Raw genomic sequence first — 17,832 nt, 5'->3', positions numbered from 1 at the left:
GCGACGACCAGAATTGAACAGCATGTACGAAGTTTTCAACAAGTTTAACGAGAGAAGATTACAGTCGAAGTAATGCTGAAGGATTTCTAGATCGTTTCCAATCCATTCCACTATCCGGAGAGGATTGGAATTGCTGTACGATATCAATGTGTCGTCGGCAAAGAGCCGAACTTTGCCGTGCAGATTCAACAGGGGGAGATCGTTGATGAATATCAAGAACAACAGCGGGCCCAAGTTGCTTCCCTGCGGTACTCCCGTTGATATGAATCTTTTACTACTTGAAGCTCCTTTGAGGGAAACAAATTGTTGGCGAGCTGTTAAGTAGCTTTCGATAAGCCGAAGGGGTTGTCCACGTAATCCATACCATTCCAATTTCTGTAACAGCAAGGCATGATCAATGGTGTCAAACGCTTTCCTCAGGTCCAAAAATAAGGCACCAGCATATCTACGGTTATCCAGATCATCGTACGCGTCCTCCAAAAGTTCGGTTGTTGCAGTTAGAGTGCTGCATCCCTTTCTGAAACCATACTGGCGTGGGCTTATGAGGTCATATCTAGTTAAATATTCATTCATTCGAGTGACGAGTAGTTTTTCAATAACTTTATTCAAGACAGAGAGCGTTGAAATTGGACGGTAGTTTGATACATTTGATCTGTCACCTGACTTGAAGACAGGAGTTACGCGGGCTAGTTTCAATGCATCAGGATAGACACCAGTTTCGATAGTTTCGTTGAAGATGTCTGTCAAGATGTTGGAGAAAGCCAAGTGATGGGCTTTCACTGTAGCAACCGAAATATTATCTGGACCAGATGATTTGTTGGTGTCAAGGTTACTGATCTCTAACAGAACCTCTGCAACAGATGCCGGTCTCAAGAACAGGGAGGGCGGATGCGAACGAATAGCATAGAACTGTTGAATATCTCTGGTGCTGACGATATTTGAAGCCAATTGAGGCCCCACGTTACAAAAGTACTCGTTGATACTGTTCGATCTTGGGCTGGATCGGTTTGTACTTCATCGCCAAACTTGAGGGTGATGGGGTTGTGTTCTTTGGTGTTACGACCCAGGGCTTCATTTAGGAATTTCCAGGATTGCTTCGGGGTTGCCGTTTGCAGAAGTCGAAAGTAGTAGGTCCGTTTGCAGTGGCTTTTAAGTTTTGACAACCTTTTAGAGATAAGTTTCAGGGCAGCTTTAGACTGTTCGTCCGCAGGATTCCGTTTACAGTGCTTCCAGATCTTGTCTTTAGTTGATATTAGGTTCCAAGCGTCGAAGGTCATCCACGGGCAATTCCTCTTCACTTTTGCTTTCACTGTTACTGTTTTTGTGGCGCGATTTCGAGTGTCATTATATTTGTCAACTATAAAAACAATTTTTTCATTTGCGGATAGATTTTCTGGGATGTTCATCAAGGCTTCTGCAAATTCAGTGTTCAGCTGCTGGTGGTTGACGATGCTTTTGCTCAGGGATTGGGCCTTTTTATCGGAACTGGTTGACAGTGTAGTAACGATCATACTATGGTCACTTGTATCCATGCAAATGGTTTCGTTTATTGTCGAGCCGATGATACTCTGAGAGCAAGCAACGTGGTCGAGTATATTCCCACTGGCCGGACGGGTTACAACATTATTAACAACAAACATGTTGTGGGACTCCAGGATCCTCGTGTACTCTCTGACGGTGTTATTAGAAATGTTGACTGGCACATTGGTATCTCCCAGTAGAATCGAGTCAAGACATTTAATATTACTTGCCAGCTTACTTTCCAGCTTCTCTACGAAATTGGCGAACCGAAATACAGGTGGACGATATACAGCGTGTAGAAGTAGCGAGCTATTACCCAAGGGGATACGTATTCGTATGTAGTGAAAACCTTCATCCTCCTCTATTTCCTCGGTGTCAGCGTTTAAATCGCTACGTGTGTATACGGCCAATCCCCCATGCGATGTCTCGCGACAAGAGAATATTGCATCGAATCCATTTATTGTGAATAACTGTGTGTCGCCTGATTTTACCCATGTTTCACCCACCACAATTATGTCAATAATTTTAGAGTACCTATCTAGGAGGTCTCTGAGTATGTCGAACTTCTCAATATTGTTCATTCCACGAATATTCCATTGGAGTAATTTCAAACCCTTATCATATACTACTTTATATTTATTTTTTAGAAAATCATCAAAACACTCATATAAAAAGTTATTATTCGCACTTGTAGACATTGTTGAAGAAAAAGACTATTTGCTACAGAGATTTTTGTTATTATCGACGCTTGTTGGGGGGTTCGACGATGGATGATGATTGCAGGGAAATATCCAGGTTGGAGATCTCGAGAGCCCGCTTAGATTTTGGTGGTTCAAGCTTCACTAAATCCTCCTTAGCACGAACAATCTCGACCTTTGAATCGGAACGCCGCTTGGTAAGGATTGCTCCATCTCTACCGGGCCAAACATACTGCAGACCAAGTTGTTCCTGGGCTCCACGTACTTCCCGCAGCAGGTCCAGTCCTGTTGTGGTCAATTCGTCGCGTATAACCACTCTACCAACGGATTTTGTATACGGATTGCCAAGTTCAGCAGCATTCAATGGGCCTCGCAGTTTCTTTTTCATAAAAAGTTGTTCCTTTGCATTTTCTTCTCTGAAGACGACCTTTATTGGCGGATGTTTACCATCAGGCTTTGCTGAACGCAATCGCTTGGCTTCCACAATCGCATCTTTCGCAAGGTCACAACCTAATACTGTCGCTATGTTCGCGACGACGTTTCCTGTGGCCTCATTTTCTAAGATTGGAACGCCTAGAATCATGGCATTTTTCCTGAGAGCCTGCCGATTAAGTCGATCCACTTCCTTCTCAAGTTTTCTAATATCTCCGCGCATTTGCGATTGTTCATCCTGAACGTCTCTGACTTCATGCTGAAGAAAGGTCTGGTCGATTTTCATCTGGCGGAACTCGTCCATGAAGCTGTCGAATTTATCTGCTAAAAACTCTTGACTCTTCTCGATTTCCTGTACCGTCTCTTTCAGTTTCTCCTGCGTCGCTATATTTACCAATTTCAGTTCCCTTAGTTCATTTTGGGTAGCAATGTTGGACTCCTTCAGGTCACGCACTTCGTTCAGCATTTTCTTCATTTCGTTTAAAATTCGATCCTCGGCTACTTTATTTCCTCTCTCTCGGAAGTACATCGCTTGGCAATCACTGTTACAAAAATAGTCGGTTTGCTGTAGTTTCCGAACTGCATTTCCCCGAATGTTTTTGCAACGGAAATGCGCACACTGGTGACATTGTGAACACTCGATAATTTTATTCGGGTCGATTTCTACCCGTTCGCATACCACACAGATAATTTCATCAGACTCCATTCCGATTTAACAGTGGTTAACTGTAGAAGTGAAATATTTCACTGCCGATCGCGGTTGAAATGTTGCGCGACAACTTGATGTGACAGCTTGACGCGACGCTACACAGCTGTGTATCAACAATAACAGTGAGCAAAGTGAATAAGAGGAAAACAAAATGGATAAAAAATGAACGTTTTCACCTGAATCCTCGGTGTTTATATATCGTTGAAATCCTTCGGGTAAGTTCCAATCACTCCGGTTTTCCAACGTAATCTTCGTCACCACCAGCAGTACTATTCGGTTCCACTTCTTTTTTAGTTTTACTGTGGGAATTACCCCTGAAATTATGACACGGACGGTTGAGCAAAATAATAGGCGGCTGTTTTGTTTTCTTCCTTTGTTTTTCGCTTGTGTGATTATGTGTACAAAAACTATATACACATGAGCAGACATCTGTTTTTTATACTTTGGCGTAATTTTTATGTTGAAATCTTCTTCAGTTTTTGAGAAATCGATTTCATTATAACTGTTGTTAAAATTGCTGAACCTCAAACCGTGCGGGCTGAATGCGCCTATTTATGGTTTAGGCAAAAATTCGGTTTTTTGGCAATATTTCCGTATAATTTCATTGGAAATGCTCGAAACTGATAACTTTCATACGACAAAGCTGAAGTTTTATAAAGATCTATTTCTTTTATTATTTTATAGAGTAAAACAAAAGTTAGGGTTGAAAAGTCAAAATATTACATCAAAAGGTATCAAAACCTTGCATGAATTTTAAAATTTTTATGAGTTGGTTAATTCATTAAATTCTTTCTTACTCCATGTTCAAAGCGTATTACCCTCAAAATGCATTGATTAGATATGTTTTCTTGTCAGCCATTTCGTCAAACGGCCGTAGGGTCATTTACCCCGATAGGCCTATTAGGAAACCTTTCCTCTATGTGTGTTTAAATTAAACTCACCGTTTTGTTTCGGATCCTGTGGAATTTGGAATGCGTCATCCCGATCTGCCTTTGCAGCAGAACCAAAACATAGTTTTTTTTTGGTTTTTCAAGTGCTTTGGTCAGTTCGCAATTGAACAATAGCAATAATGATTGCTGATGACTGCTTTGATGACCCATCAAACATGAAATCGTAACAGAAATGAGAACTGTGTATTCTAAATCGATAAAAAAGAACACGTTCTAATCTAACATTAATAGAAATATTTGAACGTGTGGAATCTCGATGCTGTTAGTCTATTAAAATGGGTAAGAAAGCGTATGATCTTTCTGTTGGCTAGTTTTGGAGAGCGACGTCGCGTCTTTTAATTCATAAAGTGTCCGAAAATCATATTAAAAGTACGACACATATGTCGTGTAGTATCCTGTTACATTACTGCAAGACATAACAGTTTTAAATGACGAAGTTATATTGTTTTCTGATTTATTTAATCAGAATTATTAACAAAAAATGCTTTGGAAAAATTACTCGATTCTATTACTGTCCCCAATTTGGCACCCTTCAATGCAACATGGGGGTGATAAAATCGGGTATTCACACTATTATGAATTCAGTTGTCGTAAATGTCTGTATTCAATTCAACCCTGAAAACTTTGAAAAAAGAAATTATGAATTTTTACTTCCTGAAATTAGAACTCAAATAAGCAAAAGCGATTTTCTTTTTTTTTTTTTTTACAAAACCATCATTTCATGATTCATACATATTTGATGCCCTTGGAGCCAAGGGGGTATGAGTCCATAAAAGCAAATTTCGAGAAAACACACTTTTAGTTTGTTGTGTTAAGCCATTTTCTATACATTTCTCAAAAAATTTCATTGTTTTTTCAAACATTAAAGCATGTGAATTTTATTTTTTAATCTGGAAAAGCACCAAATTAATTTTGAAGTATGAACAATTGTTTGGCATTATTAACTCAAAATGGATCATTTTTTAACTTTTACCCCTTTGGCTCTGAAGCCCTCATATGCTGGTTTTGACTACCGTCAACTGCACACTAACAAATTTATAAAATCATTCGAGCCAGAAACGCTTTAACATCAAAATTTATTAGATCTCTATCGAAAAGAATATAATTTTTCATTTTTTTACATCTTTAGGGGAGAGTGGGGATACTTGATCCCCTTTTCTTATTTTCACCATATCTTTTTGGAAAAATTTAGCAACTCGTCGTCTTTGACATTTTCTGACAGCTTGTAACTTCAAGTTTCTATGCTCCAAAAATTAGAACGATACTTGAACTAGTTGATGAACTAGAAGCATTTTCGTGGGAGTAAAAAAATTGCGATTTTTCTGAAGTTAGGGGAGACTTGATCCCCTATTGAAGGAGACTTGATCTTTTATTCAGGAAGCCCTAATCCTTGTAAAAAAAATCAAACAAAACCCCAAGATAGAAAGTTAATTGACTATTTTGGTCATGTTTGTTCTTATTTCACAATTTATAGCAGACATAAGAAGAAAATTCTATAACTTTGTCTCAACGCCAATAACATTGCATACTTAAAGGCGCTATTTTTTATAAATAATAGAAAAGTAATTATTTTTGCTCTTTTCTTCAGACAATTGTTTGATAAATATTAGTTTTTGGATAAATATTAGTAATTCCGTAATCAGCAATCATAACGATCAATTCAGAAGAAGAATATGCCGTTTGGAAGGGGGATCAATTGTACCCAACTCAAGGGGATCAATTGTACCCATAATCAACATTTAAAAAAACTTTTTCTGAAAAAGTTGAGAGTTTTCCATTGCTTTGAAAATTTGGCATTATGAAGTTCATTTTACGCTCGAACGATTGATACATTGGAACAATGAAAAAAGATCTTCAATTTACATTTTGTGAAATTTTTCAAACAAAGTTCAATTACTCAAACAATAAAAAAAACAAATTCAAAAATTTTAAACTACAAGCATTGTTATTTTGCTCATTTTGACACATTTTTCTAGAACATTTGATCTTTGTAAGACATTCCAGTTTCGAGATATTGCTAAGGAATCAAGAATCCCCAGAGATCAAGTATCCTCATTCTCCCCTATATCACGGCGAAGCTTTATCACTAGAAGGGCATACAAATTGGATACAGTCCTATTCAAACCATGACATATCAAAATGACTGGTAATAAGAAAATTTTTCAAAACACAACATTTCAACTTTTTTCTTCTGGTAACATTTGATAACTTATTCGAGAATATTTTTTGTTATAAAATGGAAACATCATTCTGGGTGCACGGAAACACCTCATTTTTCACAATGGAAATTTATTTTTCAAATAGTTTTCAAAACTATCACAATATCAGTCTTGGTAAAAAAAAAGTGTTAAATGACTTCGGGTGCGGATCATGGGTGCACGGTTTCACCTCAATTTTGTCGTAGTAGACATTTTCAGGCACCTATTGCTCTGAAGTTTCTCAATATACTGCAAATTGATTATACCTGATATAGTAGGTTTTAAAACATAGTTTTATAGTGCCATTCATCGAAATTAACTTTTTTGCATAGAGAAGACAGGTAAAGAAAACCTACTATAGTTAAGCATAAAAAGATTCCCAAGTAACTATAAGCACTTCAATTTAGCACCAATTCTGCTCTAACTTCAGTTATAAAGCGTGATTCTGTGCATAATCTCAAGCAACCAAAAGTCACATATTTACTTGAATGAAAGCATTGAAAGTTACATATTGGCTGACAAAGAGAATCAACTGCCCAATTCCCTTAAGTGAACTTTATGTACTCATTAATGAACTTGAAAGTTGCGAAAGTTGCAAAACTGATCAATATGTACGTTGTATGTGACTTGTTTTGCCCAAACCCCATTAGTTAACTATGTGTACTCATTAACGAACTATAAAGTTGCAAAAGTGATCTATACGTACGTTATACGGGATTTAAGAGCACATAAAGGGCACAAAAGTGCTCAAACGGGATTTGATAAGTCACAAAAAGTGCATTGATGTGCTTTCAAATCAAATCACCACTTCGAGTTTTAGTTTCAGTAAGGCGTAATCTAGGCGTGGTCTTGTGGTAGCGTCTTCGATTCTCAGCACGAAGGTCGGGGTTCGATCCCCAAGCCGGGCAAGTTTTTTTTTCAATAAGTAATGTAGTAATTGAGTGACCATTCTGCTGCGATATATTAGGAAATGTAGGAAAGAAGCAATTGAGCTATTTGTCGAGTTTGGAATCCGGCGCGTGGCATCATGGCGGAACCGGTACAGACACAAGTAAATAATCAAGAGAAGGTGATATGAACCGAAGCCAACGGTTCAGTTAAGATAGAGAGATTTTTTTTGCTCATTTTGCGATTTTTTTTAAGCTGAATCAAGACGCCGCTGAAAGTTGAGTAGAAGATCATTAAGACTTGTTTTGGAACTTGAAAGTATCAATAAGAACTTAAATTTTGAGCTGGATAGAACGTACTTCAAATCAATGATGGGGCTGAGTAAGCGTTTTTGTACCTGTTTTATGGGACTTTTGATTGCTTGGGCAGCTTGTCATCCCCCTGTTGTACATCAATTCGGTATCGAATTTTGAATACGGCGAATGCGCCAACACCACTATTTCGAGAATAACGCGTTCAAAGTTTGACAGCTCCATAAGCTCCCAGCAAAAATTTCATTTTGTTTGCTTTATTTCTCGAAAACCAAATATCCTTCAGTTAACGTTGTACGCTCAAAATGTAGATCTCCAAACGTATTTGATCACTCAGCTGATAACTCTATTTGGTTACATTTGGCGCATTCGCCCTATTCAAAATTCACTACCGAATTGTTTATTATTCATTGTCAATTTTTCATCCTCAATTATGGATTGTTTTGTTTAAAATAGTCAAATGTCGATTGATTATTGTTGATCATCGATTCGATCATTGATCGATTATTATTAATTGTTGATTTCGATTATCTTTTGTTGATTGATGTTTTTTCATTCACGATTGCCGATTGTTGATTGTTGATTGTTGATTGTTGATTGTTGATTGTTGATTGTTGATTGTTGATTGTTGATTGTTGATTGTTGATTGTTGATTGTTGATTGTTGATTGTTGATTGTTGATTGTTGATTGTTGATTGTTGATTGTTGAAAGTTGATTTTTAATTGTTGATGGTCAAATGTTTGAAAGTCGATTTTCTTTGTTTTTGTTTTTCAAACTGACTTTTTTTATGAATCAAAGTAAAAGCGCAATAAAATTGATCATTATCGCTATTAAACTAGCCATTTATTTCATAAGCGTCATTCTTGATGGGCTAAATTTTCCAAGCGGGAGGAATCGCTTAATACATACTTGCATTATTATTCCTTCCCGTCATCCGGAAGATTATAATTTGCATAAACGTCCCAGGTGCTACTGCCGCCTTAAGAAGCTCGGGTGAAGAAATGGGGGTGAACTTAAAAAATAAAACTACGCCCAGAGTACGGGTTCCAGCTAGCTTGCCTCCATGTTTCGGTCGTTTTGATCCCGGGAGCGGTAGTTCTTGTTCTTCTGTTTTGTTCCTGAAGCTAGCACGCTTTAAGGTGCCAAGGAATATTTCGCAACAAAAACTCGGCTGGCAAAACGGCGGAACTTCGCAATGGCATACCGTTCCGTTGTTTAAGCTCTGGAAGCTTTTTACAAAACTTCAACACTTTCTTGCTTCTTGCGGGAAGAACTGTGTTGCCAGTTTTAAATAAATTTTCCTCACTGCTTCTAAGCTATGCAAGCTGATTTTTTTTTTCTTTGGTGCCATACACTTTAAATTTTGATTAACATATCCTTAAATCCATTTAAACAGGCAACACTGCCAACCTTAGCGTATTGTTTTCCACGGAGATTTGGCGAAAGCACCCTTAAATGCTGTTCTTCCTAGTATGTGTGATTCTGGGTGTGCCGCCGTCTTCCTTTCGTTTGGCTCAGCTCGAAACTCCAGTTCACTATGAGGAAGTTCCTTCCCCCGGAGGATGTTGGGTTGTATAAGCTAATAATATCGCACCTTGCCTCGTCAAGTTTTTTTTTCTGCTGCTCCCGGTTATTATGGCAGGTTTTTTATTCCTTCCTGTCTGACCTCTTGCTTCTGGTTCTGTCAAACGCCGACATAACAAGCGAGGTGTGTAATTTCTGTTTTCATAATTTATAAACCGTTTATCTGCTGCACATTGGATCTTCTGGAAGTGTAAGTAGGTACCAAGGTGTGGAAAAACACTCCAGTCTGAGAAGGGTTGTTTGGCAAGACGAAAAACATTGTTGTAGATCTTGGGCTACCTTAAGTGTTACCTACAACTATGATGATTAAGGTCACTTTTCTCTCGCTTTAATGCCTTAATAACTCACTTTTAAGTATTTTTCGTTAATTTATACTTTCATCTCTAACTGTTATCTCTTTTCGACCATTGCAAACTTTTGAAGAACAATTTCGATTAATAGCAAAGCTAAATTGAGAGAGAAGACACTTTCTCTTTCAAAATGATTTAAAACATTTTTTTTTATAATTTACGGAAGAATAAACAAAAATAAACATGGTTGATTAAAAAAAAGAAAATTTTTGTCTATTTGTTCATTTATATCTTTTTATTTTATTTTATTTTGTTTCTTTGTCTTTTTTTGTCTTTTCTGTCTTTTTTGTCTTTTTTGTCTTTTTTGTCTTTTTTGTCTTTTTTGTCTTTTTTGTCTTTTTTGTCTTTTTTGTCTTTTTTGTCTTTTTTGTCTTTTTTGTCTTTTTTGTCTTTTTTGTCTTTTTTGTCTTTTTTGTCTTTTTTGTCTTTTTTGTCTTTTTTGTCTTTTTTGTCTTTTTTGTCTTTTTTGTCTTTTTTGTCTTTTTTGTCTTTTTTGTCTTTTTTGTCTTTTTTGTCTTTTTTGTCTTTTTTGTCTTTTTTGTCTTTTTTGTCTTTTTTGTCTTTTTTGTCTTTTTTGTCTTTTTTGTCTTTTTTGTCTTTTTTGTCTTTTTTGTCTTTTTTGTCTTTTTTGTCTTTTTTGTCTTTTTTGTCTTTTTTGTCTTTTTTGTCTTTTTTGTCTTTTTTGTCTTTTTTGTCTTTTTTGTCTTTTTTGTCTTTTCTGTCTTTTTTGTCTTTTTTGTCTTTTTTGTCTTTTTTGTCTTTTTTGTCTTTTTTGTCTTTTTTGTCTTTTTTGTCTTTTTTGTCTTTTTTGTCTTTTTTGTCTTTTTTGTCTTTTTTGTCTTTTTTGTCTTTTTTGTCTTTTTTGTCTTTTTTGTCTTTTTTGTCTTTTTTGTCTTTTTTGTCTTTTTTGTCTTTTTTGTCTTTTTTGTCTTTTTTGTCTTTTTTGTCTTTTTTGTCTTTTTTGTCTTTTTTGTCTTTTTTGTCTTTTTTGTCTTTTTTGTCTTTTTTGTCTATTTTGTCTTTTTTGTCTATTTTGTCTTTTTTGTCTTTTTTGTCTTTTTTGTCTTTTTTGTCTTTTTTGTCTTTTTTGTCTTTTTTGTCTTTTTTGTCTTTTTTGTCTTTTTTGTCTTTTTTGTCTTTTTTGTCTTTTTTGTCTTTTTTGTCTTTTTTGTCTTTTTTGTCTTTTTTGTCTTTTTTGTCTTTTTTGTCTTTTTTGTCTTTTTTGTCTTTTTTGTCTTTTTTGTCTTTTTTGTCTTTTTTGTCTTTTTTGTCTTTTTTGTCTTTTTTGTCTTTTTTGTCTTTTTTGTCTTTTTTGTCTTTTTTGTCTTTTTTGTCTTTTTTGTCTTTTTTGTCTTTTTTGTCTTTTTTGTCTTTTTTGTCTTTTCTGTCTTTTTTGTCTTTTTTGTCTTTTTTGTCTTTTTTGTCTTTTTTGTCTTTTTTGTCTTTTTTGTCTTTTTTGTCTTTTTTGTCTTTTTTGTCTTTTTTGTCTTTTTTGTCTTTTTTGTCTTTTTTGTCTTTTTTGTCTTTTTTGTCTTTTTTGTCTTTTTTGTCTTTTTTGTCTTTTTTGTCTTTTTTGTCTTTTTTGTCTTTTTTGTCTTTTTTGTCTTTTTTGTCTTTTTTGTCTTTTTTGTCTTTTTTGTCTTTTTTGTCTTTTTTGTCTTTTTTGTCTTTTTTGTCTTTTTTGTCTTTTTTGTCTTTTTTGTCTTTTTTGTCTTTTTTGTCTTTTTTGTCTTTTTTGTCTTTTTTGTCTTTTTTGTCTTTTTTGTCTTTTTTGTCTTTTTTGTCTTTTTTGTCTTTTTTGTCTTTTTTGTCTTTTTTGTCTTTTTTGTCTTTTTTGTCTTTTTTGTCTTTTTTGTCTTTTTTGTCTTTTTTGTCTTTTTTGTCTTTTTTGTCTTTTTTGTCTTTTTTGTCTTTTTTGTCTTTTTTGTCTTTTTTGTCTTTTTTGTCTTTTTTGTCTTTTTTGTCTTTTTTGTCTTTTTTGTCTTTTTTGTCTTTTTTGTCTTTTTTGAATATTACCAAAATGTATTAAGGTTTTGTTCAATTGATTCCTATATTTTTAAAGATTATTTTTGTGTTTCCCTCCCGTTGTGTTACAGACCAGAGTGACATGAGAAATATTTAAATTTTGAATAAATATTCTCTTATTTTTTTACGTCTGTTTTTGTTCAGCTGTTTCTAAAGGTTTCAATATTTATATTAGATCTACAGTCGCTTATTTTGGGTTAAAATTAACTTCACACCTCATCAAATCCGGAGGCAAATAAGGAACCGCTAATTTCTCGCTTCCTTGATGAATATTTGAAATTTTAATCGTCTCGCCAAGCTTTGCCAGATTAATGTTTAATTCTGGTTTGTAGCTCACCTGCCGGGTGGCGGCTTGGAGGCAGCAGACATTCTTCCGTTCTATTTTGTTCTCAGGCATCAAAAGTTGCCATCATCATCGGAGAAGCAAGTATTTTTCCCACCGCGTTTTCTCTCCGCCATGTTCTGGAAAATACTCGAAGGTAGGTGTTGGACAAAGTTTTGCTTTTCTGGAGCTGCTGTTAAAACTATAATAGCACATAATCGGATGGAATTTAGTACGGGATATCTTTGATGGTCTCCCTAAGTTAGTATACTTTTTTCCTGGATTGGAGGTTTTAGCTTATGCTTCTTCTGGTGGTGAACGGCAAACGAGCAGAAGAAGAGGCAACCACCCGAAAGTACCTACTTTAATCCTTTCTTGGTTCTGGTATGGTTTGCTAAACGATACAGTTTAAGAGTTAAGCTTTTCCAAACCTGCTGCCGAGGGCTTTCGGAGAAATCTAGGAGATTGACTGGAGAGTTGATTCTAAAATTTAAACGGAATATTTTAAAACCATTTTTTAAAAGTTTCCCCATTTTGAGAAAAACCGTTTGATTTTTTAAAGTAAGGTACCCTACCAGTTTTCCATTTTTCAACGCTCATTCAACCCCTAGCTCTCGTATATATTTTTGTTTCGAATGCGGCTTTTTCGGAGCAATAAAGGAAAGAGAACACTTAGAACGAATGGAGCAAGCAACCGGCTCACCTTTGCCTTCCAAAAAAAAAACTGGCAAAATCATATAAGCTTTTATATTCAATTACCCTCGTTCTTCTTTGGTACACACATGATTCCTCTAGAAGGATTTGCTAGCTTAAGCGAAGGTATTCCGTTATGTGAAGTTGGAAAATACAGAACTAGGGTTTTGATTGTAAGTAGAAAAAGTGAGTTAAAATATTTTTTTTTAATTTACAATATTCAATATACAAATGATTGACTGAATCATTTGAAAATAAATTATGTTGCCAAAAACGAACGGGGTCTGTATTTGTAGTTTTCGGCTGAATTGTGTGTACAAACTTATTCTGATTAAAAAAATTTAAAGCCGGAAATTGAATTGACAAGCAACTTTTAAAGTTCATTTGCTTTTGAATTCCTCGACAATTTTATGTTGATTGGAAAACTTATTCACAAGCTTAATTTTTTTCTGAATTTTCAACCTAAATTCTAAACATGAGTATAAAAATCAAACTTTGAATTTGTTTCCACATTTTTCTACGATTTCTGAAATGTACAAAAAATACGGTTTCTGAATCTAAAATTTCAGATCAGAATTTTACAAGCCAAGTCGTAGTGCGCTCAATAATGAATCTGTCATTCAAATTGTGTAGTGCTGGTTTAATCCCAATTCGTTATTTCAATTATTTATTTTTAATTTGTTTTATGAATCTGATTCAAAATGTGAATGAATCTAAATCTTAGTTTTAAATTTTGTATCGCCACTTAGAAGCTTTAAATGTTTATATTTTGTATTAGAATAAAGTTTAAGATCTTCGAATTAGAATATCAAACAAAATTCTTCTTTTTTTATATTCGGTAAACTATTATCAAACATTTAAAAATGTATGTGATTTTCGAAAAACACGATTCAAATTTGATATGAAATGTAAAACCGAATTTGAACCAGGATTTCAAAGCAGCTTTTCATTCCTAATTTATTATGATTATTCGAACTGAAAATCAAGAATCCTAAACTTGACACAGAATCAGAAGAACGGAAATATCCGTCCAAAAATTTTTTTCAGCAAGTTTTAAAAAAAATCATGAAAAGTTGTTTGAAGTTTTTTTTTTCGAGATTTTTGATGAGCAATTCCTAAGTTTTGAGCAAAGTTGCCCGGTATTGCCTGGATTTTGGTCGACAATTTTGAAATCAAATACCCGGATTTTGCCAGGTTATTATATTAAACAGCTTGGATTTGTCTGGCCCGGATATGTGCTGAAAACATTCTGACATCCTTTTGCTATGAACAAGTGAGAAAATTTTGAAAAACTGTAGCTGATTTTTGAACTTGGGATAGGTTTTTGAGGTTTTTGCATGAGTTTTTAGTCTAGATAGTTACTCTTAAATATCTTTGCTCTATTACCATAATTTGATTATGAATTGCAAATTTTGAGTGTAGTGTAGAATACCTCGCTTGCTTTTTTGGACCCTTATGGGGGGAGGGGGGGATGGCTTACCCCAAACCGGCCCGGTTGCTCAGATATCGTGAAAAAAGTCCGGATATTGCCCGGATTTTTTAACAATTTTCACAAAGAAACCAAAAAAAATCAAAGTTTTTGAGTACGTTTCAGCAAAATCGATTATCGGTATGGAAATTTTCAACAGTTGTTTCAATTCGCTTATTTACTTTTATAAACCTTTAAATATTGAAGTGTTCCAAAAAGTTGTTGGAAGTCTGCAATTACATTAATAAAATATTAATTTTGATTTTTTTTGCACTTTTTCTCTGCTTTTATATTTAATAACACCTAAATTTTGCTCGGTTTTTGCCCGGTTTTTGGATTTGAAAAATTGAAATCCATGCTCGGATTTTGCCAGGTTTTTTTGAAAAAATGCTCGGAATTGCTAGGCCCGGATGGTAGTGAAAAAAATTCTGGCAATCTTACTTTAGACCAGGCCCACCAATGGTTGCTAAACCTCGAATCGAGTACATTCAGCAACATATTTATCAACCCATCATCGCACCAACAGTTGCTAACTTGATTCGAGAAATAGCATTCGAGCAGTAGGTTGTTACAGGATGCGTTTATGTAGCAACCCGGTAGCAACGCAGCCGGTAGTCGCTATCAGAAAATAAACAAACACAAATACCAACCTGGATCGCAACAATGGGTGCGAAAATAAGTGAATAGATAAAAACGCAACCAATCAAAACATCTAAAATACCGACCGAAATAGCAACTTGCGGTGGGCTTGGTCTTAGGAAGTTGAAGAAGAAGTTGAAGAGAAGATTTTCAGCTGTTCAGTCATATGCTGCTCCAACTGAATTTATTTTTGATTTTATGAACGAAGAAATTCAATATATTCCAAACGTTTGTTACCAATTAAGGAGTGTATTCGAAAAAAATGCAACACTTTCATGAATGACTTTTGAATGCATGGATGGATATTGATGAAAATCTCAGCGAATTTACCTGGAAATGTAATGCATACATATGCAAATTTTTGTGATGTTTTGTCAAGTGATTTTTTAAGTAGCGTCTAATAACGATATTTTTCAGTTTTAATTTCTGGGCAACACGTGCGTCATCTACTATAATTCAAACTTTGAGCCTTCTTATTTGAGCTATTTTTGATAATGTTTTCTGTCTCCTGAAGCTTGATCTTCAAAATTACTCAAAACTTTGAAATTGTTCGAAGTTATAACAAATTTTGCCGGTTTTTCCCCCTTCGGCACAAAAACAACATATTTGTCTTTTTTTTTTCACTCCACCAACATTTTTGCGTAATGGCACGATTCCAGACCCAACTTAAACAGAGTAAGAACTTTGTGGGACTTATTGAAATGCTTTTCAGATAAAACGGTCGCAATTGGAGGCAGTCTTCTTTGTATTTTTAGCCGTGTCAATCGTTAGGAAAGACTACGTAATTTGCTATTTCTTGGTTCTGCTGCAATCGGCAGCAAAGTGGATCCAACGAAACCGTAAGTATCAACAAATATCAAGGAAAAAAATCCAAAAAACATGTTTCGGAATAAAGACTGCCCGAATAGCTGGAACCATGGTGTCACATTCATTTTCCAATGAATTCGAAGATGATCATGTACTTCATGGTAAAAAGAACATCCTAGCTTTAAGTACAAAAATTTACACATCTCCAATTTTTCGAGTAGGGTTTTGACAGCGGCAGCAATTTTGTTTTCCAAAACAAAAATTCGGTCAGCATCAACATTTTCCGATGCTTTTTCAGCAATTTAATCATCTACAGTGCTCGGATATGATCAAAACGGTGAATTGTTTAAGTGTTTGGAAGAAAACATCATTTCTATAATCTTTTTTTATCAATTCCAGCGACATGATCTCTTCCACAAGGCTGTGAAGAGGGAAGAAATCACTTAGCCAGTTGCGAGTTGCAGAACATTCCAGCTGGTGGATTGCAGCATTCTAGTGGAGTATTAAGTGATATATTAAGTGTTTTTATTTGAAAAATTATAAATGTGTCTGATTTAATAATTAATATGTAAACGAAAACTAAACAAGACAATTTTATTATAAAATCACGAAATAACATTGAATTTTATCGTAATAAAACCATGGGAATTCATTAAAAAAACAATGAATTTCACAGTTCCCTTGAGGAAACCTGGAAGCTGTAAAAACCATGAACTTTATAGTTTTGTGTTCTGAAATGTATGAGAAAAAGATGATTTTTTCATGGTTAAGTTGCTTAACAACCCCCTTTTTTGATGGTAAATTTGGTCTAAACCATAAATTTCACTGTCAAAAACTATGAATTTGACAGTGCATTCATCGTTTCTTGTACCATGATATTCATATTCTCCACCTTAAAATCCATGGTAATGTGAAAATGAAATTGATGGTTATTTCACAAAGTTTTTCTATTCGGATGCTACAAACTTTTAGGAGTCACTTTTGGAATCCTGACAATTTTTTTTTGACGGGCTGTTCTGCACTAGAGAAAGAGACATGCTGAGAGCTCACTTTGAAAATCTTGAAAGTCAATTGGATTTAAATAATTTCGAAAGTTTCATGTTTTCTAGGATCTATGAGTTACAAACTGGCATGGATGGCACCTAGGTGGACAAATGTTTCTGGACAAATAGCGTGTCACCAATCTTAAGTCTTTACCCATTTATTGAAATGAGAAACCAAAGAAGAATTCTTTACAACTGAACATCGCTTAGAAGACCCTGAAAAGACTAGAAATTCATGATTCGATTTGTGATGAAAGTATTTTTGCCCTTTTAAAAAACACAATTATTTTCTAAAGCACTGAACAAAATTCTAAATAAATCATAATGTATGATGAATGTTAGCGAATAATATTTCTGTCAATTTTGAGTGGTTTTGAACTTCTCAAATAAAATTTTAACTCCAGAAACAAAAATAATTCTTTAATATTTTTTAGTTTAAACAGGTATAATCCAGAAACCAGGCAAAGCTACAGTTTGAGTTACCTCAACGAAATAGAAAAAAAAAATTGAAGTAAAACTTTAACGCCGACATGTGTGAACCTACTCGGTTGCATACTTGTGACCGGATTTGTTTTTAACGAGCAACTGTAAAACTGCAAGCTGCTTCAGATTTGCACATGCACTCACAATGCACGATGCAGCCGCTCAACGCCAACTTTATGGTTGGGTCGTAAAAAAGGAACTTCAAAGTTGCCCAATCGACATATCCAAAAATAGTTCGGTTTCGATAAATCTTGGAAATTTGGAATATGAGTGCTACGGCTCTAGCACTTCGCTATCGAAGCACTGCCAATCAAGTTCGCGGTTTTCGATTGAACGGGAATTTTGAACGCAAACATTTTGATTGATTAGTTGGCATGAACGAGAGAGGGATTTTTGAAACTGCAATAAAACCATTCATGCTTTTACCAGTCATGATTTTGGGGGGAAGGGTCAATCATATGAACTTTCTTCTATAATCAGCAATAAAACTTTTCTCCTTTCTCTACTTTCAGTCATCGGTGCAGTCAGCTGGGAAGAATGGTGGACCTACGATGGAATATCAGGTAATTGTTTTCACGCAACATTTCCTTCGCCTTATCTAGGAAAAATCGGTTGAGGGATAAGAAGTGAATGAAAAAAAACTGCTAACCCAATGGAAGAAATTACTTCATGGAAGGGCAAAGCAAAAACAACTCTCAACAATTGCCCTC

At 34.9% G+C, this 17,832-nt stretch overlaps 1 protein-coding gene across 1 annotated transcript in view; it reads left to right on the top strand.

Annotated features, from left to right (window-relative positions):
• The window catches only part of LOC129738993 (carbonic anhydrase-related protein 10), a 318,155-nt gene that overhangs the window by 231,231 nt on the left and 69,092 nt on the right, over window positions 1-17,832 (top strand). The window contains exon 3 of the mRNA XM_055730346.1: window positions 17,635-17,685. Within this exon, the coding sequence (XP_055586321.1) occupies window positions 17,635-17,685 (51 nt within the window). The remainder of the gene's footprint in view (window positions 1-17,634; window positions 17,686-17,832) is intronic.

The sequence above is a fragment of the Uranotaenia lowii genome, chromosome 1 (genome assembly GCF_029784155.1).
Source record: "Uranotaenia lowii strain MFRU-FL chromosome 1, ASM2978415v1, whole genome shotgun sequence".
Classification (NCBI taxonomy): Eukaryota; Metazoa; Arthropoda; class Insecta; order Diptera; family Culicidae; genus Uranotaenia; species Uranotaenia lowii.
The sequence above is the reverse complement of the archived record's forward strand: the minus strand, read 5'-3'. Positions and strand labels throughout refer to the sequence as shown.